This window comes from Salmo salar, chromosome ssa17 (genome assembly GCF_905237065.1).
Source record: "Salmo salar chromosome ssa17, Ssal_v3.1, whole genome shotgun sequence".
In the NCBI taxonomy this organism is placed as follows: domain Eukaryota; kingdom Metazoa; phylum Chordata; class Actinopteri; order Salmoniformes; family Salmonidae; genus Salmo; species Salmo salar.
In genome coordinates, this window is record NC_059458.1 from 65,113,720 (window position 1) to 65,137,738 (window position 24,019).

The 24,019-nt window shown below is 41.7% G+C and overlaps 1 protein-coding gene across 2 annotated transcripts; it reads right to left on the reverse strand.

The window, feature by feature from the left end:
- Positions 1-3,784: 3,784 nt before the first annotated feature.
- Positions 3,785-14,916, reverse strand: s38a2 (Sodium-coupled neutral amino acid transporter 2). Of its 2 annotated transcripts, none has more exon segments than NM_001165305.1 (15): positions 3,785-5,692; positions 5,845-5,942; positions 6,052-6,196; positions 6,352-6,476; positions 7,110-7,210; positions 7,365-7,444; positions 7,602-7,775; positions 8,271-8,329; positions 8,692-8,774; positions 9,415-9,490; positions 9,868-10,034; positions 12,815-12,930; positions 13,041-13,122; positions 13,306-13,431; positions 14,647-14,916. In NM_001165305.1, coding segments are annotated over 14 exon segments (1,536 nt in total). In that variant the 5' UTR covers position 13,431; positions 14,647-14,916; the 3' UTR covers positions 3,785-5,587.
- Between the last annotated feature and the right edge of the window lie 9,103 nt (positions 14,917-24,019).

The following is a 24,019-nucleotide window of genomic DNA, read 5'->3' on the forward strand; positions in this document are numbered from 1 at the left end:
CTGGACAAGATGGGATCTTTTTGTGTTGGTAAATTGAATTATGCGAATATGTCAGTGGAAACGCTTTTATGCGCAAATATTGATAGGCTTAATAACCAAATCGAAGTAAATTTGGATTCACGCTATGACATGTATGGTCCTCCCATTAGGGCTCATCGGGTAAGAAGTCAGGTTACAGATTGAATAAATTATGATTAACTTCACAAGGTGGTGAAAGTGCAAGGTGACGACTTTGATGCTCCTTTCCAGTGAATATCGAGGGATTTATTTTTGTGAGATGATCGATTTTTGGCTTCCGTCTGACAAATACAAATAATCTCGCTCTTTTGTCCATAGTAATAATCTCATGTAGTCTATATGGTGGATTTTGAAGAGCTAACATATTTTTTTACAAAACGTAGATAATAGTTAACCCTTTACCATTATAAATCAACATGCATGCCAGGTTAATTCAATTTAATATTTGTAATTCATTACCTAAAGAAATGCTGGTGCTGCCTTTTTGTCACTGGCATTACCTATATTTTAGATGACAATTCAGGCTTTCCTGAATGTAATTTCACGTTTTAATTTGCATATATAATCAAAGACCGAAAAGGTTCATGCTAATATTCATAAATTGTTTTAGAGTTGTAATAATTTACTTTAAACCTGTATGTATAAAGTTTTATTGTGACATTTTTATATTTCTACCATGTGTTTTGTGTTGTAACATAAGAAATAAGAGGTTGAGTCATCACAATTTCATTATCATATCCTTAATGCTTACTAATGAATGCAGCAGCAGTTGGGTAGATACAAATAAAAATTCGATGAAAAGGGGCAACTCTGATGCCAGAACACCAGTATCCATGCACTAACACCAGTGACACGATTTGAAACCAATGACATACGATTATTAAATACAAATTTAAAACGTTCAGTAATATGTTTAATATTTTTCTCTCCACCGTCACGAGGGGGGCCACTAAAATGTTTTGCTGCGAGGTGGGGGGCCCCTCAACCAAATCTGGTTAGGGCTCCCAAAATAAAATACTGTGTCTGGAACGCACTGTCAGGGGACAACCCATAAGGGGGTTGGGAAGGGATGGGTTTGATCGTATGGCCTTGTGGTTGGTTTTGTAGTTGTGTTATGCAATTTCAAGACCCCACTTGACTGTCACAGTGATTTAGTTTCATTTACAGAAATCACTTCAAATAGCTAGGTTTCCATCCAATTGGCGACAGATTTTCATGCGACTACTCTAAAATATGATAAATAAAATATGCACATTTTCCCACCAGTGGTGTGTTTCCACCAAACGACTTCCTTGCAGATAAAAATCAGTGCATGTTGACATAGTGCAACAAATGTACTTTTTTTGCTTAAGTTTTCATGTACTTGTCACGGTTGTCGTCTGGAATGGAGGACCAAAACGCAGCAGGAATGTGAATGCTCATCTTGATATTTATTGAAATCAAATAACACCAAAATAACAAAACCGACAAAGCACTCACGAACAACTAAACAGTCTTGTAAGGCTCACACACGCAAAACAAGAGACAATCTCCCACAAACACTAAACCAAACACATACCCATATATAGGACTCTCAATCAGAGGCAACGAGAAAGCACCTGCCTCCAATTGAGAGTCCAACCCCCCCCATTAACCTAAACATAGAAATACAACTAACTAGACTAAACATAGAAATACATTAACAAGGAACAGTGCCCAAAAACCCCGGAATACATAAATCAAATACCCTTCTACAAAAACACCACCCCGAACCACATAAAACACATACCCTCTGCCATGTCCTGACCAAACTACAATAACAAATAACCCTTATATTGGTCAGGACGTGACAGTACTGAATAAAAATTGAATGTCCCATGTGTTTCCATCGCTTTTGCATCTCTACCAATAGTTTTTGCACAAAACGTGTTGCATTAAATAGGAAATGTGCCTATTCTGGTCTTGGCACATGCCCTTTAGCTAAACAGCTCGCAGATACTGTGCGGGTAGGCTCAGCAGGTAGAATAGTCTACAATACATGATGAGATTATTATAGATAAGAGCGAGAATATTTTTATTTGTCAAATGGCTGTCAAGCATCGATCATCATGTCACCAGAATAAGACCCTCGATATTTATTGGAAAGGAGCGTCAAACTCATACTGGTCCGTGCACTTTCACCCCCCTGTGAAGTTCATCATAATTTATTTCATAGTGGGAGGACCACACACCATGTCATCGACTGACTCCAAGTTGATTTCAATATTTGTATTTTATTATGGATACCCATTTGCTGCTGCAGCAATATTAAGGCAATTTACATATACACACTACTACAACATATCTACAATACAAAATCCATATGTAATGTGTGTAGAGTACGTGTGTTAGCATGTGTGTGTGCGTGTGTGTGGCTCTTCACAGTCTGCTGTTCCATAAGGTGTAGTTTAATCTGTTTTTATTTTAAATCTGATTTTACTGCTTACATGAGTTACTTGATGTTGAATAGAGTTCCATGTAGTTAGTCATGGCTCTATGTAGCATTGTGCATTTCCCATAGTCTGTTCTGGCCTTGGACTGTGAAGAGGCCTCTGGTGGCAAGTCTTGTGGAGTATGCATGGGTGTCTGAGCTGTGTGCTGGTAATTTAAACAGACAGCTCAGTGCATTCAACATGTCAATACTTCTCACAAATACAAGTGATGAAGTCAATCTCTTCTCTATTTTGAGCCAGGAGAGATTGACATGCATATTATTAATGTTAGCTCTCCGTGTACATTTAAGGGCCAGCCGTGCTGCTCTGTTCTGGCCAATTGTAATTTGCCTATGGCCCTCTTTGTGGCACTTGACCATATGACTGGACGGTAGTCCAGGTATGACCAAACTAGGTCCTGTAGGACTTGTTTTGTTGATAGTGGTGTCAAGAAAGCAGAGCAGCGCTTTAATACGGACAGACCTCTTCCCATTTTAGCTACTGTTGCATCAATATGTTTTGACCATGACAGTTTACCCTCCTGGGTTACACCAAGCAGTTTAGTCTCCTCAACTTGCTAAATTTCCACATTATTCATTACAAGATTTAGTTGAGGTTTAGAGTTCAGTGAATGATTGTTATTACATCAATATTTGCGCATAAAGCCGTTTCCACCGCCTTTTCTCGCATAATTAAATTTAATGTCACAAAAAGATCCCACCATGTCGAACTAACAAATGATCTCTCAACATTTATAAAATTGTATCGAAACTTCCTGTTTCATCACAGCTGTCGTGATTTGTTTTTCATAGGGTGGATGGAAACGTGGTTAATGAGGCCATTTGCATGGTTCGGTCCATTGAGTTGTGCTTTTATTTATTTCAGCAAGGCAGAGTAAAGATATGTCTTATACATCTTTGGCTGTTCAAATCCAATCAACAGCACTACTTTAACATCATGTCTAGAATAAGGTTGTGTCCTCCTGTCTCCTCATATTCATCATTTGATCTCAAATTGCTGGAATAATACTTCACTGTCCATACACTTGTGGACTTATGATTCTGGACTATATATCTAATTCATGCAACATTTGAAAAATGCTTAATTTCCCACCACAATATTTAGACAATATAATATTCTCTCCTGAAATTGGTTGTTTTTGTGCAGTTTATTAATCAAAATAGAGGGGGTTCCAGTTCTTTGTCTCAGGAGTTGCCATCACTTTCCCAACATACGGTGGTGGGCTCCCTGCAAAACCACACCAAAATCAGCTCGTCTGCAAAATAGAACTGACACAATAAAGACCCGACAATGTGTGGGGTTATCTTTGACTTTATTTTGACAATAATTACATGATGTACATAGTGTTTCATTGAAACAAGAGTGTAACACTGGTGGGCGATGCCCTCTGCTCCTAAGGTCAAGAGATGGCTCACATACTCTCTAACCAAGACGTGCATGAAGCATACAGGTCAGGGTCACAAATACAAGTGTGTTACACAAAGACCACTGCCACTATGCTTTGGTAGGTTCCACTTTAAACATGGTCTTTCAGAATTACAGCAAGTGGAAGAGGGAAAACTCTCTCACTATGGTTTCAGAAATGAAAGTGAACCGCTCCATACTTAATCATAGGGGGGTAAATTGATAAAGACCAAATTCACCAGCTATTTTTATAGTTTTTAGTGAAATGCCAATAGAAGGTTAAACAAAACATAGCATATATACAGTAGTTCAACTCATAGATATATATATATACATATATGTACAATATATAAATATAGTAAAATAGATAAAATTACATTGATTTCATGTTCTTCCATAAATAATCGCAGGACAATAACAGTTTGGATGATGTGTGAGGTTAACATTGGAAGCAGTGAGCCGCTCGCCTCGTGTTTGTGACGAGGCGACAAGCCGACATTACACTATCCTTATCAATAATTTAGTCTTTTTTTTTTGTTGTACCTACGGTTATGTTTAATAAGGAGAAGCTGCCAACCGTTAGAAAAACACTGACATTTTGACAGATACACTGAGCAGCTCACACGACATTCCTCCGCCTTCCCTCAGTTCTGCATGGAAGCCATTATGTAACGTTGATGTGACGTTTGGTTATGTGCGGTCTCAAAACCGTCATAAAACATAAACCATTTTTGCAAGTTAAACAGGTATATTACAACCACGCATGTGGTCAAATTCAAGATTTTCTTCCATAAAGAAAAAAAGTGTAACGTCCCCCTCCCCTTAGCATCCGGGGGAGCATGCCCTATCTACAAGCAGTAGTGTCATCGCTGTGCTAGATTTGAACAAGGTCTTCAATACATTATAATGCGTAATACATTTCTTTAAAAGAGATTTCTCCTAAGAGATCTTTTGCAACTTCCAGTGTGGGGTTTTGAGAAGGCAGGTTTCGTTGATTCATACTAAGCATTTTACAAGTTAAGCCGACACCACTAGCTAGGTCACACAGCCTTGGTACAAATACTGATAAGCGGTCTAGTAGTCCGTGAACATACAATTTCCTCACGAGTGTGCTGAACATTAAGTGCTTTTTAAATATATAAACACATATTACAAATACCTTTTTTGGCAATGTTTAAAAAAAATAAGAAGTCGAACACTAAATTATTCACCTCGAGTAGAGTCTGCTGTCACGTTCTTCACCTCTAATGAGTTCTGGGATTCCAGGATGTCCGCGGTTGCGTGCGGCCCTGGTTGAGAAAAGTTGTCGCCGTGCCCAAAAAGCTGAGCTCACACGCAGTACCTGAATATGAGCTGCATTGGAACTCTACAACTACACAATCCCTGTTTGAGGCACCATCAAAGTTTCAACTGTACCAGAATCACAAAAAAAGAGAAAGTCCAAAACGGGAAACGAAACAATGAAAGCACAACAAAAGGAAAAAAGAAACTCACCACCTGTGTGGCTTAACTGCATACTGTACAAAGTTCAGTACATTCTCATTGGAATGGTATAGTCTCTTGCTTAGAGTTCAAAGCCGAACACTGTTGTATGTGAGGTCATTTTCTTCTTCTTGGGTAGCAGTCTTAGCGGTCAGATGTTTAGCGGCTGAGCTGCGAATGGTGTGGTGCCCCCCCCTGGTGGATGAGGTATCCTAGTGTCCGTCGGCGGCTTGTGAGGCGTTGTTGATCCAGTCAAGGGTGATGAGGGTCAAGCTGCCGATCATGACGAAGAAACCACTGCACAGGAAGATGGATGCCTGGAGAGAGAGGGAGGACAAGACGGTCGGGCTTAGCACAACAAGGCTTTCTTCTCCACTCTACGATTGATGCTCCGTGCCAGGAGTCACAGACCACAACACCCACAAACACATCAATTCATGGACCAAAAATGAGCGGGATGGTTTCTTACCCCGATTTTCTGCACAGACTTCATGGGCTCCTTCTTGACCAGTTTAATATAGAAGGCCGAGGGCAGGATGAAGATCAACATGGCTGCCGCAGATGCACCTGAGGAGGAAGATGACAGGCTCAGTGGGGATGTTCACCTCTTTTATTTCTCTATTACAACTTCAAGATTCTGTGAACTGCACCTGACCAACTGAACACATTCACTCACCGATGAAGCCGAAGATGTCTCTGATGGTGGGGACAAAGATGACCAGACAGTTTGTGCAGGCCAGCAGAACCACGGTGATGATGGTGTGGCGGATCCAGCTGAACTCCTTGGAGGCACACAGCAGCTGGTTGACCGACGTGCGGATCTACGAAAAGACAGACAGAGACGGGGGACCAAGGTCAACATGGTGGCAATACCGAACTTGACAATGCTCAAAATATTTGGATGGATGGATAGAAGGACAGCTGGATGGACAGAGACAAGCCGCCAGCCAGACAGACAGATAGATGTGGGGCTTACGGGAAACAGCACCACAGGGACAGTCAGGGTGACAGCTGTCAGCACGGCCAGACGAACGATGAGTAGGACCACATCAGACTTGTAGACCTTGGAGTAGGTGTGCAGAAGTTCGGACTCCACATGCACTGTAAAGCCAATCCAATATGGTCATTTAATTTATGCTTGTTTCCTTCTCACTTATAAAGCCACATATTCAATTCATTTCCACACCTTTCAAATATTCAGATATCCAGACACAGGGCCCATGTGTGACCAACTGGGTATCGAACCCTGGTCAGCAATGCTCTATAATAACCCCTACGGTCAACATTCACTCATTTTGCTGTATTATTGGTGCTCGTTCAGAAATGTCTTTGTAACCTGCCTGTTACATGTCCAGCCAAATCAAACTGAGATTGGGAGATCAATTGGAATACAGCTAAGATTATTCAAGGTTGTGCATAACTTTCACACCCTCGTTCATTCATTTTTGTCATGTCATGTCATCCTTGCTAACTAGGGCCATTGCATAGCCATACTTTTAGGGAAGTCTGGAACATGGCTGGGCACCTGCTGCGATGTCCTTGCCATAACAAATATACAGGATCATTGGTGTATTGGACAGATGATTCTGTGTCTTGTTTTCTCATGGGGGACAGTACTTGCATAACAACTGGTTGTATGAGCGCAAAACGGACTGTTTCCTGCTCAAACTAGTTTTGTATCCGACTGTTAAAAAAAGGATGAATGTGTTTCTAAGGGGGGCGTGGGTGGCTCACCGTTGAAGGTCAGATATCCGAAGAGAGCAGCCAGCAGGTACATGATGAACATGGCCAGGAAAGACACGTTGGCCACGCCCTGCATCTTTCTACGGGAACGACTGGGAAAGAAGAGAAGGTTTAGACAACACAGAACCAATGTTCTTTTCTCTGTCTTCCTTCACAAGTACTTTAGATATAAACTGTGTGTGTGTGTGTTTGTGTGTGATTGTGCACTTCTGTGTGTGGCAGCTGGGTAAACAGCGATAGACTCACTCTTTAAGCTCCTCGTACATGGGCAGGACGGCGGGGTGGCAGACAAAGGCGAACGTCAGGATAGGAACAGCGTACACAGTCTGAAGGAGAGCGTTAGACAAGACCGTTAGACATTTGACACATGCACACAGACAAAAAAAAGAACATAAATACAGGTACGGAAGCCCTCGGACATCCATTAAGTAGTTCTCTTTCTATTTATCGATTTACCATTCAACATATCTGTCCATTTCTCACCTGAGAGTTGAAGACAAAGTATTTGGGTGTGCAGACGTCCTCGTTGTAGACGACGGCGGTGGTGGTGTTGAGGAAGCCCACCGTGTTGTTCAGGACCTTGCTAACCGTCTCGTTCAGTATCACGTCCATGTCAGGGATGTAAGGGCACGGGATCTGGAACTTCTTATAGATCACCTGGAAAAGAAACCAAGCCCATTTAGACTCCCATACAAAAGGTACAGAGTATTGGCTACATACATTGCTAATTGGCAATATTATAACTACTACAGATTAAAACTCATTACTTTTAGAAAGCCACGTACAATAGAGGGGATAGGTCATTTGAAATGCTTGCTCATGGTCCGGCTAGTGTGAGCAGGTCAGAATTGTAAACCAATTTGTCACAGTTATTCAGGTGTTCTATCTTAATTTGACCAGTTTCTCACTGCATGAAAATAGTCCTGGAATTAGGATAAATCAAGATTGACAGTATTAAAGTAGAAATTACAAACATTAGAAGCCGCTTTAAACCTTAAATACACTACAATTTGCATTTCCTACTGTGCAGGAACATTATCTTCAACCACAGAGTGATAAAATGAAGATATCATATCTGTAGGTGAGCCATTCACTACAATAACCTGAACTGTAAAGACCATAACAGCAGATTAGTTTAGGATGTTGACTCACCACAATCAGGAAGAACACCATGCAAAGCAGGGAGAAACCACTTGTGTAACCAAGGTAACCTAAAGTAAGGTAACAGAGAGAGAAAAAACTATTGAGAACTTCATATACTGTGGAAATGTAAGATAGTAAACATACTAACAACTGTGTAATATCCCTGTTATAACATATATTAAAACCATATTACAATGAATATGAATGTACTCTTCTAAGGCAATATATTAACTTTATCAGTCAAAAGGAATCTAATGTAAACAAACTGTTCTGGCCTCTACCAGACACATACGTTTCTACAGTGCGTCACCATCCCCTGTCCTTTCACAACATTTTACACACACACACACACACACACACACACACACACACACACACACACACACACACACACACACAGTAATGTGCCACACTCTGTATTGTGTCTTACCAAGGTTTCTGAGAAGTGAGAGTGGCAGGATGATGACAACTGACACCAAGATCACAAGATAGTCCCCGTTCACATACCACTCTCTGGAACGCACAGGAGAGACAAGAACATGTCATACACATGTTCACACATATCACCACACAGTTTCATATAATAACACACAGTTACACCCACTTACACACATTAATTATCCCAGCATTTATCTAGCTTTTGTGAAAAAATATGACCTATATCAAAGCTATTGTAGTGTTCTTTTCTCGTTTGACTGTTGTTGTAAAATACAAACATGGCAGAATGTCTGCAATACACACAGAAATAGCAGCCTGCACTTAGGGTGGTCTAGCTACATGCTGGCAACACTACATGAATGTTTGATGGGCCAGTTGGTTGGTCTGAATGAGCTCATCCAGAGGTCTGTCTCTGTGCAGCACTGGCTCTTCTAAAAGGACCCTTTGAACGGCCGCCGACAACACACCGTCCCACCTCCCTCCTCTCTCTCTCTGCCGAGAGGGACAAAGAGACCTCTTCACATCCTCCCAGCACAGCACTCAAAAACAACCCGTCGCCATTTTGAATGACACCAAAGTCACTACTTCACCTCGAGGGTCGACCGCTCAAAATCAACCATGGGCCATTTGTCAAACCAAACTCTAACAGCAGACTAAAAGACACACACACACACACACCAACGCACACACAGAATCTAGAGACAAAGCTGCTTACCCGTTGTTAGCTCCCACAAAGGCTTGGATAACGATCGGCAGCTCGTACTTCACAATGTAGAGATAGCTGGACATGGCTGCAAAGGTAAAAGCAAAGTCACGGTTAGTCAAAGTCATATTGTGAATCAGCGACTTCGCATCAAAACATGCCTGTATTTTGTTCCAAAACAGACATCTCTGAGACATAAATGGTTCTAGTAGCACTAACTAAGGATGAATAGGCCTGTTGGTTCCATTGGAAAGTCTAGTCCCCTTGCAAATATTTATTGTAAACATTTACAGAACCATTTGGTTTATGGGAAAGGGGCTGCTCTTCCTTTTCTATGTGTGACATCACTGACATTTAGACTTTGGACTTTTTTCCATATAGTCAACTCCTAGTGGATCAATGAGACTGTGTCCCCGACTTTGATCTGTCTTTCTGAATGACCATTGAAGTGCCCTTAGTTCTCACCTCCGATGTTCTGCATGGTGATGGAGATGGATGCAGCTAGTTTCCCGGGCATGCCGAAGGCCTTGTAACCCAGCTGTTCATAGACCAGCGACCCTCCTTCATTGGCTGTCTTTAGAAGCAAGTGCACAGAGTACAGGGAGAAGATGGACACAGCCACCAGGAGAATTCTGTGGAGAGAAGAGGAACATTGTATCATGAGTAAGGTCCGGAACCAGGCCAAAGGACTGCTATTGCCTGCAAGACTGGTAAGGACTATTATCGACTGCAATGAACCACACTGACAACCTGTAACCCGGTTGACTACTGATAAGTGCACATTGGATAAGTGCAAGCTTTGTTTCCGTTCGGTGAATTTCACCAGTCCCAATTCAAACACATTATTTTGACTTGATCTCCCGATGGTTCCATCTGAACGTGGAGACAAACAACGCCAAAGGTCAACGCAGGGCTAAAATTCACATGGAAAATGTGTTCTGACCATCGCAAGGACACATCTCATGTTGACCATGTTGAGGCTGGGGAAGTGACATACAAGTGACCTTCTCTACTGTACTGTAGCACCCAAACACAGGGATCAATAGGTTCTGTCTGTGAGCTGATCTGCAAAGACCTTGTCATGGGGACAGCTTTGATGCAACACAGCTATGCACAATCCAGATACAGGGATGTGATTGGACAATGGGCTCCAGGTCAGGATATTCTATCTAGCAGCCAAGCCGTGCAGAGCTAACACTGACTCACTGTATTAATAGTAGCATATTGTGCCACTGAGAAAAATGATCTCTAAGCGATATAAGCTATGGTTTATCACGTCATATGCACTTCACTGACTCACCAAATATACTTTGGATGACCCTAAGGTAATTGTTTTCACTCTGTAAATACTGAATCTACCCAACGGTGAAGTGTTTGCAAGTCCCATGGTGTGGAAACCTTTCGCAAACAAAGATTTTTTTAAACGGAGGCCTTTGTGAAAATACACAAAAGATTTTATACCCTGAAGATGGTATGTTGGCGGAAATGCATAAGCCAAATCAATAAAGGGTTTTGCATTGAGTGCATACGTTTTTTTCAGTATGGTATATATATTTTACAGAATTTCTCCTATTTCACGCTACACAAATAATCAGAGGTATTATATTCATATTCATAAGCTGTTGGAGCAAGTGGCCCTTCAGACTGGCTACCCACTGGGCACAGACGTCATTTCAACATCTAGTTTTGATTTAAATTTGGTTGATTTGTCAACTAACGTGAATTCAACGTGAAATCAACAAAGAATGTAATGTCATTGGATTTAGGTTAAACGTTGGTTGAAATTACTTGTAATGAGTGTAATGGCGAGAAGAAGAGTCTACTGAAATGGCCGGGGGGGCTCCATTCATGATCTCATGTGAGGCCCGTTTCCCGTACCTTACACTTTATATAACTCTTGCCCCAATGCAGAAAGATTAGCGCTGCTAAGCGGCTTCCCCCCGGCTTTGAGTGACTGGCCCAAATGAAATGCCCTGATGCTAGTGCGCCACACACCCAACCCCAGCGCTCACACTCGTACGCCCACTGTTTGTAAACACTGGCCTGCGTGGCTACTAGCTACCGTGCCCTGCGGTAGCATAAGCTTTGATCTCTGTAGGCTGTCTCACCAGCTTACTCTAACTCCCTTCAGGGTTATCCAATGCCCTGTATTAGACAAGGACACATCTCCAGTAGACTGTGGATAAATGCTGTGCTCAGGTTGTATGCACAGTATCTATGCCTCACATTGGTAGATATTGAGGTGTGACCTTGTTGTGCTCTACCTGGTGGTATATCACACTGCTAAGTGTAGAATGTGCTGTATTGCCTCTGATATGACGGAGTGCATTCAGACTCAGAGACTTCCACAAACTATCTTCCACACTAGCAACATATTGCATTCTATTCAATGTGATGTTGACTTACATTTTAGTTATTTAGCGGACACTGTTATCCAAAGCGACTCACAGGAGCAATTCGGGTTAAGTGCCTTGCTCAAGAGCACATCGGCAGATTTTTCACCCAGGGATTCAAACAAGAACACTTTGGGTTATTGGCACAACCCGCTTAACCGCTAGGCTACCTGCCGCTCCTAATTCCTACTACCTACTTCCCAGATTCATAAAGCTGAGCCCCATTTCAATTGTAGATGTGCATTTTCATTCCAATTATTTATATATACACTAGTTGACTGACAGGGGGTGCTGTTTTGAAGCCACTGCGCCTCCATCTTGGCACCCTCCCACCATTGTAAAAAAATATTTTGGAAGCTATAAAATAAAATACATGTATTAATGTGTACATTTGTTTTTGCCACATTTATTGAGTTAACAGACATCAAAATGCATAATTGAAAGTATATTATTTGAGCTAAACATAGAAAAATAACAAAAAAATGATATACAATGTTTTTCCTTAAAGTAGAATTTTTTGAAAGTACTAATGTTACTGTCTCCACTACAACAACAAAATACTTAAATACATGTCATTTTGTCCTTGAAAAATTGTATTGAAATACTGTAGAATTCCATTCATTCCTATGGAGGACTACTCCTTCTGGGGACTGCCAATATGGTCGACCGGTGGCTTCAAAGCCTCTCATTGGCCAATACATAGCATCAGCAATCCTGGGATATATCATTGGTGTTAACCTCTTTAAAACAGACACCACTAGCTCTTCGTCACACCTTGCAAGCTGCAGACATTGCCATTGGATGACACAGTGTGAACATTCTGATTGACCCCGCAGTACAGTTTACAGTTTTTATTTATAAAGCCCTTTTTACATCTGCAGCTGTCACTAAGTGCTTATACAGAAACCCAGCCGAAAACTCCAAACAGCAAGCAATGCAGATGTAGAAATCATCTGCAATTGATTTAATTGAAACCCAAGTCTGACACTGGCATACAGGAACACAAGAACAGTACTCACACAAAGAGTGCAATGCCAGTGTTGGCCATGGCATAGGAGAGACCAAGGATGCCACTGCCCATAATAGCATTGCCCAGGTTGAAGACTGACATCCCAAAAGAGGCGGTGCCTGGATGCTGTTGAGAATAAAGTCAAATATACCCAGTAAGAAAAAGCCCTCAAATAAAAACCCAGTAAACCATAAGCCTCAAATTGGTAGCCTATATGTTATCAGGACAGCACTTACATAATCCGTTTCATACTTCTTCTTGTCCAGGTGGTAGTCTGGAAGGAAGTTTTGACTCTCCGCATCCATATCGGGATATTGACTGGAAATCAAACACGAATAAAACATTTATTTAATGGATTAATCCCATTCCAATTCAGCCTTTAAAACAAACATAATATAAGTTCCACAAAAATATGCAAGTTGATGACATTTCTGCGGTTAGAAACACAGGCATAGGTCTACTGCAGAGCATCGTCAGACCCAGCAGGCTGCAGTGCCTCACCTGTCAATAGGAACCTTCTTGGTTGGACAGGAACTGTACTCATGACTATTGGAACTGACACTGCTATCCTCATCAGGGGAAATGCTGAAGCGGCTCATCTCTGTCTTTGCAGTGGCCTGTTTCATGCTGTAAAATAAACAAACGGAAAACGTTGAAGCAATTTGTGTTTATTTGTGAACTTCTTGCCTGCGCCATTCCCACTCTCTTTTTTTTATAGTACCGTGAGTTCTACCAGGGACGTTGAATAATCAATATTGGAAAGGGAGAGACTAGGCTACTCATTGCGCTGCAGCTACCTCATAAATCTGAAGTCATGTGACCAGACGAAGGGGGGTTGACTCATCCCAGGAGCCAGTGGAAAAATACCAGCCGCCCGGCATCCGCGTCTATCCACATCAGCGCAGTGGCACATACCCAATATGAATGACAAAAGCATTGCGCAGGCCTTTTCATCCCCAATTTGAACGTGTTAAATAAGAAGAATTTCCATTATAATATGCCAATATATGTAACTAACAAATCCCGTTTATTCAAACAGAATGTGAGATCATGTTATTGGTTTAGGATGTTAAATCATAGAACACAGCCTAATCTAAAACATTTTTGGCATGGGACTGTTAAAAAATTTGATTTTGGCCTCCATTTACTAAGATTTCTTCCATGACTGACTGATGGAAACAAAGGCACGTGCTTGTCTATTATGGGCTGGCACCATTTTGCGCAGAGCTGTAGTCCTATATCTGTCTTAGATATCCTCAGCTGTAGCTTACAGTCATTCATTTGGGTTGCATAATATCTTGGACGTTGATGTCTCTTATTAACAAATATCCCAAGTAAGTGAAAAGACTCAACCATCAAATCCATTACATTCCTTCCTTGGTTACCGCCCCGACATTCCTCTGGAAGGAATGTAGCCCACTAGCCTACAGCGTCAGTGCTATTTATTTATATCCTTGCGAGTCTGGCCCATTGCGCTGTGCAGCCTAGGCCTATAGCATAGCATCATAAATATTATAAAGAATATAGAAATAAAAAGCTATAACCTAATAAATGTTATCTTTGCGCCTAATTGATCGTGGCTAATTGACTAGGGAAATGACTGGCAAGAGATTATATACATCGGCCCGCCATTTCAATACACGATATATAGGCTAATTACTTCACCCATTTTCCAATAGAATAGACTTCATTATTAACAATACAGAATACATCAATTTACTAGGCCTATAGAAGTGTAAATGACAATTTATAGCTAGAGAATTACAAGATAATTAGCCTACACCAGGTAACCCAGCATATTTCCTGGTAGACAGTAAAGATGCGGCGCAGACAGAATCTTACCTTAGAAAAGACGAATCAAATCCCTATGAAAAAGTGGCGATCCTTAGCAATTTTAATTTAAACAATTTCTTCACCGTTGAATGTCTCCAATATTCTACTAAAAACTATTTATCCTTGAGGTTTTAAATTCCCAATTATCAGTAACAATAAATGTACTTCACATACAATGAAATTGTTCAAATTAAATAGGAAAATAACTTACAATGTGGATACACTTGTATAATAATAGCTTAAAAGCTCAATTTTAAGATGTTATATAAATCAAATTGCCAATGATGTGATGCGCAACTTTACGTTGTTCTAAACGAGGAAGGGTTTGTCTGCACCTTTATATCTATCCAGCGTTGCATCAGCCCGAGGAGGAAGGGGAGGGGCTTTTTGCCTTGGCAACAGGCATTGTCTTTACACACACCAGAATGAATGACGCGGTTTGTGTACAAACACACGGTCCAAGTAAAGGGGGTGGTTCAGAATGCCCTTCACAATGTGCATTCGGTTATCTTGATTTCTGCTCATTGAAAAAGTTGAAGTCAAATTCTGATCATGTATTTGGATCACTGTGTCCTCGTTCGTTTTTTTCTGTGTGTTGCACTGAGCATACAATAAATAGCCTAGCCAATCGTCTATACTTTAAACTATAGCCCATAGTAGTCTAGCCCTACATTCCTTTGGCTTAAATATCCCGATAATTAGGCCATGGCTCCTTTTCTGGAAAGTTTTTTATTTGGTTCCCGGACATGAAATTGACAAGACGACGAACTGATGAGAAAGCACAAGATTGGGTGTCAGTAGAATTTAAAATGCGACTAAAGCTTCAAAGAAGACCTCCCAGTATCAAGAAGATTAACGTACGCAAACGAATCATGTGACGACGGTTCAGTGAGCGCGCCAGGAATCCGTGTCATGCCAATCTGCTTGTCATTAAGTGACTCCCTCGCATCGGCTTTAGGTTCACACTCTGCTCCTTTGCGAGTGTAAGCAACGCGTTGGTTCTCTCACCCATGCTGTTAAAGTTATGTTTACACACTCTTTCTAAACAAACTAAGCTACCCCCTACTTCACACACAGGCTCTGTCTCTCTGTTATGGTTATCTGTGTCACACACGCACACACACACACACACCATACATGTTAGGCTATTACACATGTATTAGACTATCACTTTATTATTGTCCGTAGCAGGGTCAATGTTTCTCAGTATGCTACACATTTTTTGATGGATTCAGTTGGGGTGTCTGACATTGAGGTGAAATCACAGTTTCGTAACAGAGAGGGGTTCATAACCCCTTTTTCATTCATTATGCAACCATATTAGCAGCAGTCTTTATGTCGAGCCTTCGGGTCTTTACTTTGACTTCATGAACTTGTGACTCAAGTACAAATGAACCCATCGCACTATTAGAAAATAAGGATCTCTGAGAACAAGTTTGCAGATGAACAAAGTTAATGTTGTTTGGTGGACCAGTTTGACCTCAGTGGTTAGGGTTAGTTGCTGATTCAGGAGATATTACTGTAAAAGGCCCACTAGTCCTACCTACAACATCCACTATTTGTGCCAGGTTCATTTATATGTGATAGCAGTACAGTATATAATGCAAAACATACAAACCCTGTGTATGTATGAACAGCCTCCCAGCCTATAGACCAAAACGTAGCAATACAGATGTACACACTACACAAACACACACCCACACACATTATTCCCCTTTCAGTCACACATGAGTTAGTTTGTGTATAGGTCTGTGGGAGCCATTGTTTGGGGCTTTAGAGTGACCCTGCCAAACTAAGACGGATCAGGAAAGTGGAGCAGGGCCTGGATTTGGGCCGATTCCCCAGCCTCACCATGGCCCCATGCTACATTAACACATAATTTAAGCTGACGCGTCCAGACACAGGCCGTGGGGCAGGCACCTCAGGAGTGGAAATTATCTTAAATTAACGTAACTTTTGACTGATACACAAGAGTGTGAAGTCTAAATGTTGTCAATGTCTGTCAATGGATTTGGATGGAATGCATCCAATTATATATTTCTATAGGACACTGTAGTTTAAATTATCATTTGGTTTGTCACCTCTGTACCCTGTTACTGTCCCAAATACCTGTATGAGTAGCTTAAAGCATTTCTACCTCCTTAAAATTCTGCTGAGCATTCTAGCATTCTAGCATTCTAACATTCTAGTGTGTTACTAAACCTATAGTCTACTGTCAGCTGATTGGCTGCAAGAGGTGTAGAGATATTTTATTTATCAACCATTTCCTGTTCACTTTCTCAGAAAGGAAGCGACCAACTTGAAAGTAAAGGAACACAAAGGCATAGCAAAGGGTCTCTACTTTAAGATTGTGCCTCTTTGTCTCTGCAAGGCTAATATCACCGCAATAATAACATCCTGTTTCTTATATACACAGTTGAAGTCAGAAGTTTACATACACTTAGGTTGGAGTCATTAAAACTCGTTTTTCAACCACTCCACAAATTTCTTGTTAACAAACTATAGTTTTGGCAAGTCGGTTAGGACATCTACTTTGAGCATGACAGAAGTCATTTTTCCAACAGTTCATTACAGACAGATTATTTCACTTATAATTCACTGTATCACAATTCCAGTGGGTCAGAAGTTTACATACACTAAGTTGACTGTGCCTTTAAACAGTTTGGAAAATTCCAGAAAATTATGTCATGGCTTTAGAATCTTCTGATAGGCTAATTGACATAATTTGAGTCAATTGCAGGTGTACCTGTGGATGTATTTCAAGGCCTACCTTCAAACTCAGTGCCTCTTTGCTTGACATCATGGGAAAATCAAAAGAAACCAGCCAAGACCTGAGAAAATAAATTGTAGACCTCCACAAGTCTGGTTCATCCTTGGGAGCAATTTCCAAACACCTGAAGGTACCACGTTCATCTGTACAAACAATAGTATGCAAGTATAGACACCATGGGACCCCGCAGCCTTCATATAACTCAGGAAGGAGACGCGTTCTGTCTCCTAGAGATGAATGTACTTTGGTGCAAAAAGTGCAAATCAATCCCAGAACAACAGCAAAGGACCTTGTGAAGATGCTGGAGGAAACAGGTACAAAAGTATCTGTATCCACAGTAAAACGAGTCCTATATTGACATAACCTGAAAGGCCGCTCTGCAAAGAAGAAGCCACTGCTCCAAAACCGCCATAAAAAAAGCCAGACTACGGTTTGCAACTGCACATGGGGACAAAGATCGTACTTTTTGGAGAAATGTCCTCTGGTCTGATGCAACAAAAATATAACTGTTTGGCCATAATGACCATTCTTATGTTTGGAGGAAAAGGGGGGAGGCTTGCAAGCCAAAGAACTCCATCCCAACCGTGAAGCATGGGGGTGGCAGCATCATGTTGTGGGGGTGCTTTGCTACAGGAGGGACTGGTGCACTTCACAAAATAGATGGGAGGAAAATGATGTGGATATATTGAAGCAACATCTCAGGACATCAGTCAGGAAGTTAAAGCTTGGTCGCAAATGTGTATTCCAAATGCACGATGAACCCAAGCATACTTCCAAAGTGGTGGCAAAATGGAGTGGCCATCACAAAGCCCTGACCTCAATCCCATAGAACATTTGTGGGCAGAACTGAAAAAGTGTGTGCAAGCAAGGAGGCCTACAAACCTGACTCAGTTACACCAGCTCTGTCCGGAGGAATGGGCCAACAATTAATGAACATGCACCTGTGGAACGGTCGTTAAGACACTAACAGCTTACAGACGGTATGCAATTAAGGTCACAGTTTTGAAAACTTAAGACACTAAAGAGGCCTTTCTACTGACTCTGAAAAACACCAAAAGAAAGATGCCCAGGGTCCCTGCTCATCTGCGTGAATGTGCAAGGAGGCATGAGGACTGCAGATATGGCCAGGGCATTAAATTGCAATGTCTGCACTGTGAGACGCCTAAGACAGCGCTACTGGGAGACAGGACGGACAGCTGATCGTCCTCGCAGTGGCAGAGTGTCTTTTAATAGTGGTTTCTTTGCAGCAATTCAACCATGAACGCCTGATTCACGCAGTTGATATTGAGATGTGTCTGTTACTTGAACTCTGTGAAGAATTTATTTGGGCGGCAATTTCTGAGGCTGGTAACTCAAACTTTTACTCTGCAGCAGAGGTGACTCTGGGTCTTCCTTTTCTGTGGCGGTCCTCATGAGAGCCAGTATCATCATAGCACTTGATGGTTTTTGCGACTGCACTGAAGAATAGGGATATCTTCTGTATACCACCCCTACCTTGTCACAACACAACTGATTGGCTCAAATGCATTAAGAAGGAAAGAAATTCCACAAATTAACTTTTAACAAGGCACACCTGTTAATTGAAATGCATTCCAGGTGACTACCTCATGAAGCTGGTTGAGAGAATGCCAAGCATGTGCAAAGCTATCATCAAGGCAAAGGGTGGCTACTTTGAAGAATCTAAAATCTAAAATATATTTTGATTTGTTAAACACTTTTTTGGTTACTACATGATTCCATATGTGGTATTTCATAGTTTTGATGTCTTCACTATTATTCTACAATGTAGAAAATAGTAAAAATAAATAAAAGCCTTGAATGAGTAGGTGTGTCAAAACGTTTGACTGGTACTGTATATATATATATTTTTTTTAATAATATGGATTCATATGAATTGTTCAATCTTCAAGCTGCATACCGGACCCTATTCCAACTAAACTACTGAAAGAGCTGCTTCCTGTGCTTGGCCCTCCTATGTTGAACATAATAAACGTCTCTCTATCCACCGGATGTGTACCAAACGCACTAAAAGTGGCAGTAATAAAGCCTCTCTTGAAAAAGCCAAACCTTGACCCAGAAAATATAAAAAACTATCGGCCTATATCGAATCTTCTATTCCTCTCAAAAGTGTTAGAAAAAGCTGTTTCGCAACAACTCACTGCCTTGCTGAAGACAAACAATGTATACGAAATGCTTCAGTCTGGTTTTAGACGCCATCATAGCACTGAGACTGCACTTGTGAAGGTGGTAAATGACCTTTTAATGGCATCAGACCGAGGCTCTGCATCTGTCCTCATGCTCCTAGACCTTAGTGCTGCTTTTGATACCATCAATCACCACATTCTTTTGGAGAGATTGGAAACCCAAATTGGTCTACACGGACAAGTTCTGGCCTGGTTTAGATCTTATCTGTCGGGAAAGATATCAGTTTGTCTCTGTGTCACGGCTGTTCGAATGATCGGACCAAAATATAGCGTCGGTTTCGTTCCACATATTTATTGGACAGTGAAACTTAATGCGATACAAAATAAACTGAAGGAACAAAACAACAAACTGTGACGCAGGAGGGACAAACACACTCACAAAATATAATCACCCACAAAACACAAGTGGGACAAACATCAACTTAAATATGGCCTCCAATTAGAGACAACGACAACCGGCTGCCTCTAATTGGAGGTCATGCCAAAAAAAAAAAAATAGAAATACAAAACTAGAAACTAAACATAGAAATACAAAAACGGACAAACACCCCCCTGTCACGCCCTGACCTACTCTACCATAGAAAATAACAACTTACTATGGTCAGGATGTGACACTCTGTGAATGGTTTGTCCTCTGACAAATCAACTGTAAATTTTGGTGTTCCTCAAGGTTCCGTTTTAGGACCACTATTGTTTTCACTATATATTTTACCTCTTGGGGATGTCATTCGAAAACATAATGTTAACTTTCACTACTATGCGGATGACACCCAGCTGTACATTTCAATGAAAAATGGTGAAGCCCCAAAATTGCCCTCGCTAGAAGCCTGTGTTTCAGACATAAGGAAGTGGATGGCTGCAAACGTTCTACTTTTAAACTCGGACAAAACAGAGATGCTTGATCTAGGTCCCAAGAAACAAAGAGATCTTCTGTTGAATCTGACAATTAATCTTGATGGTTGTACAGTCATCTCAAATAAAACTGTCCAAAAATGATGCAGAAAAATTAATCCATGCTTTTGTTACTTCTAAGTTGGACTACTGCAACGCTCTACTTTCCGGCTACGCAGATAAAGCACTAAATAAACTTCAGTTAGTGCTAAATACGGCTGCTAGAATCCTGACTAGAACCAAAAAATGTTATCATATTACTCCAGTGCTAGCCTCCCTACACTGGCTTCCTGTTAAGGCAAGGGCTGATTTCAAGGTTTTACTGCTAACCAAAAAAGCATTACATTGGCTTGCTCCTACCTATCTTTCCGATTTGGTCCTGCCGTACATACCTACACGTACGCTACGGTCACAAGACGCAGGCCTCCTAATTGTCCCTAGAATTTCTAAGCAAACAGCTGGAGGCAGGGCTTTCTCCTAGAGAGCTCCATTTTTATGGAATGGTCTGCCTACCCATGTGAGAGTCTCAACCTTTAAGTCTTTACTGAAGACTCATCTCTTCAGTAGGTCATATGATTGAGTGTAGTCTGGCACAGGAGTGTGAAGGTGAACGGAAAGGCTCTGGAGCAACGAACCACCCTTGCTGTCTCTGCCTGGCCGGTTCCCCTCTCCACTGGGATTCTCTGCCTCTAACCCTATTACAGGGGCTGAGTCACTGGCTCTTCCATGCCGTCCCTAGGAGGGGTGCGTCACTTGAGTGGGTTGAGTCACTGACGTGGTCTTACTGTCTGGGTTGTCACCCCCCGTTGGGTTGTGCCGTGGCGGAGATCTTTGTGGGCTATACTCGGCCTTGTCTCAGGATGGTAAGTTGGTGGTTGAAGTTATCCCTCTAGTGGTGTGGGGGCTGTGCTTTGGCAAAGTGGATGGGGTTATATCCTGCCTGTTTGGCCCTGTCCGGGGTATCATCGGATGGGGCCACAGTGTCTCCTGACCCCTCCTGTCTCAGCCTCCAGTATTTATGCTGCAGTAGTTTATGTGTCGGGGAGCTAAGGTCAGTCTGTTATATCTGGAGTATTTCTCCTGTCTCATCCGGTGTCCTGTGTGAATTTAAGTATGCTCTCTCTAATTCTCTCTTTCTCTCTTTCTTTCTTTCTTTCTCTCTCTCGGAGGACCTGAGCCCTAGGAACATGCCTCAGGACTACCTGGCATGATGACTCCTTGCTGTCCCCAGTCCACCTGGCCGTGCTGCTGCTCCAGTTTCAACTGTTCTGCCTGCGGTTATGGAACTCTGACCTGTTCACTGGACGTGCTACCTGTCCCAGACCTGCTGTTTTCAACTCTCTAGAGACAGCAGGAGCGGTAGAGGAACTCTCAATGATCGGCTATGAAAAGCCAACTGACATTTACTCTTGAGGTGCTGACTTGTTGCACCCTCGACAACTACTGTGATTATTATTATTTGACCATGCTGGTCATTTATGAACATTTGAACATCTTGGCCATGTTCTGTTATAATCTCTACCCGGCACAGCCAGAAGAGGACTGGCCACCCCTCATAGCCTGGTTCCTCTCTAGGTTTGTTCCTAGGTTTTGGCCTTTCTAAGGAGTTTTTCCTAGCCACCGTGCTTCTACACCTGCATTGCTTTCTGTTTGGGCTTTTAGGCTTGGTTTCTGTACAGCACTTTGAGATATCAGCTGATGTAAGAAGGAATATATAAATAGATTTGATTTGTTACACATTAATATCGTATAAATTGTCATGACGTTGGCCTGTGGGTAAGGTTTATGACCCCCCATAAATACCTTTCTCCCTTCCCCTCTCTTTCTGACCCTACTGAAGGACTTGAATAGCCTGTGTTAAATATAGAGAGTCTGGGAACATCAAACAAATGGGGAAAAGGAACCATATTTTGGTAATAAAACCAGTTGGAAATATGCTTGGGAACGTAATGAGTATGGATGTCAGTTCGGTTGTCATCTGAGACATTATGACTGATGACAGGGCGACATAAACTGTACCTGAGAAAGTATACACCCTCTAGTTATCAGAGTAACATGGAATTGTTATGCAATTGAAATGTTTGATATTGAAATTGTTTGTTAGGAGATTAAATGTAATTTTAGCTTCCAAATGAGAGAATTGGGTTTTCATAAGGAAAGTGCCCTGCTTGATCAGTGGCCCACCCCTGTGAAGAGACAGAGGTTATAAACGATGAAACACATCCTTCCCCCTCTCCACTATATAAGCCTTTGACGAAAAGATAACCATGTTCCAGTACGTGAGGTCTGCAGCCTCTACGTTAGAATGACACACGTCAAGTACAGAACTAAGCCAACCTCGGTGTGAGCTTTGGTGGCGAATGGTATGAACTTTGATCTTATTCACTACAGAAGTGATACTTCCTAGCCGTTGAGTTAGCAGCGGCCGCTGTAGAGGGGGCTAGGAAAGGACGGACGACGGATCCAGTCTAACAGACAGACAAAGATACCACCACGTATCCAATTTACCACCAGAGACATTCTTCCGAGGACAGGAAGATCTGTTGGCCAACCCGGCCAGCATCTACGACCAATCTACCGAAGCGCAGCTCAGAGTAAATATTTACTCTCCAAATGGGTGGTAATTTAGAATGCATAAGATAATGTATTTACGATAGCATAGCTGCTGTTTCTTTGTTCCTAAATCTTCCCGCTCTTTCATTCAAGCCCAACCCCCTTTCCTTTGTGTAACCAGCCACCATGTATGACATCATTTGTATTCGGTGTATTTGTAATTCTGTGTGATTAGTTTAGGTATTTAGTAAATAAATAATTAAACCCAATTTTGTATTGCTGATTCAACTTGTTAGCGAGAGTATACTCTGCTTCCTAAGAATTTAACATTGTTCAATGATCCGAAAAGTGTCTGAACAGACATATTTGGCGCACCCTGTGTGGACTCTAAAACTAGGCCGCACGTTTGGGTAATTTCGACATATTGGAGCCCCCGTGCGAGGAATCTAAAATAGGATGACGCTTTCATTTTGATTCAGCCTATATAAAATTGAAAAGCAGATTGCATAATATACCAAGTTTATTATATACATTAGGGGAATTGTAGACCGGAATTATTGGTGTGTGTGTGCTCTGGAGAATCGCCTCCGTGTTGTGCTCTGACGTAGTCAGTGGGTAGCATAAGCTATACAGTTCTGTATGAGGGCTGATAATGCTGTCTGAGAAATAGCGCGTTTGGCCAAACGCTGGGCTATTTCTGGCTCGCGCATTTCAGACGCGTGTAGGCTAAGTCATTATTAATTTCTCGAGCGAGGACAAAGAGCCAGCCGATTGAAATTTAGGAGAGATTAGCTTGACCAGCGATAAGTATCTCTCTGTCTCTCTCGCGTTTCGATGCGAGTAGACCACGGTGCATTTCGTTGTTTGCCGCGAGTTCCGGTTAAAACATCGTCAAATATCGCCGAAAAGGGTTTGAACATAATACGTTATGAGTAAAACCTTTCCCTTGCCAAGGGAATCCTAT

Excerpts from the sequence above, each read along its gene's own strand:
- s38a2 (XM_045698495.1), bottom strand. The coding sequence starts at position 13,430 with ATGAAACAGGCCACTGCAAAGACAGAGATGAGCCGCTTCAGCATTTCC. Across the intron at positions 6,477-7,109 it reads CGGATATCTGACCTTCAACG|TGCATGTGGAGTCCGAACTT; the intron begins GTGAGCCACCCA and ends TTGGCTTTACAG. Across the intron at positions 5,943-6,051 it reads AGACATCTTCGGCTTCATCG|GTGCATCTGCGGCAGCCATG; the intron begins GTGAGTGAATGT and ends CTTCCTCCTCAG.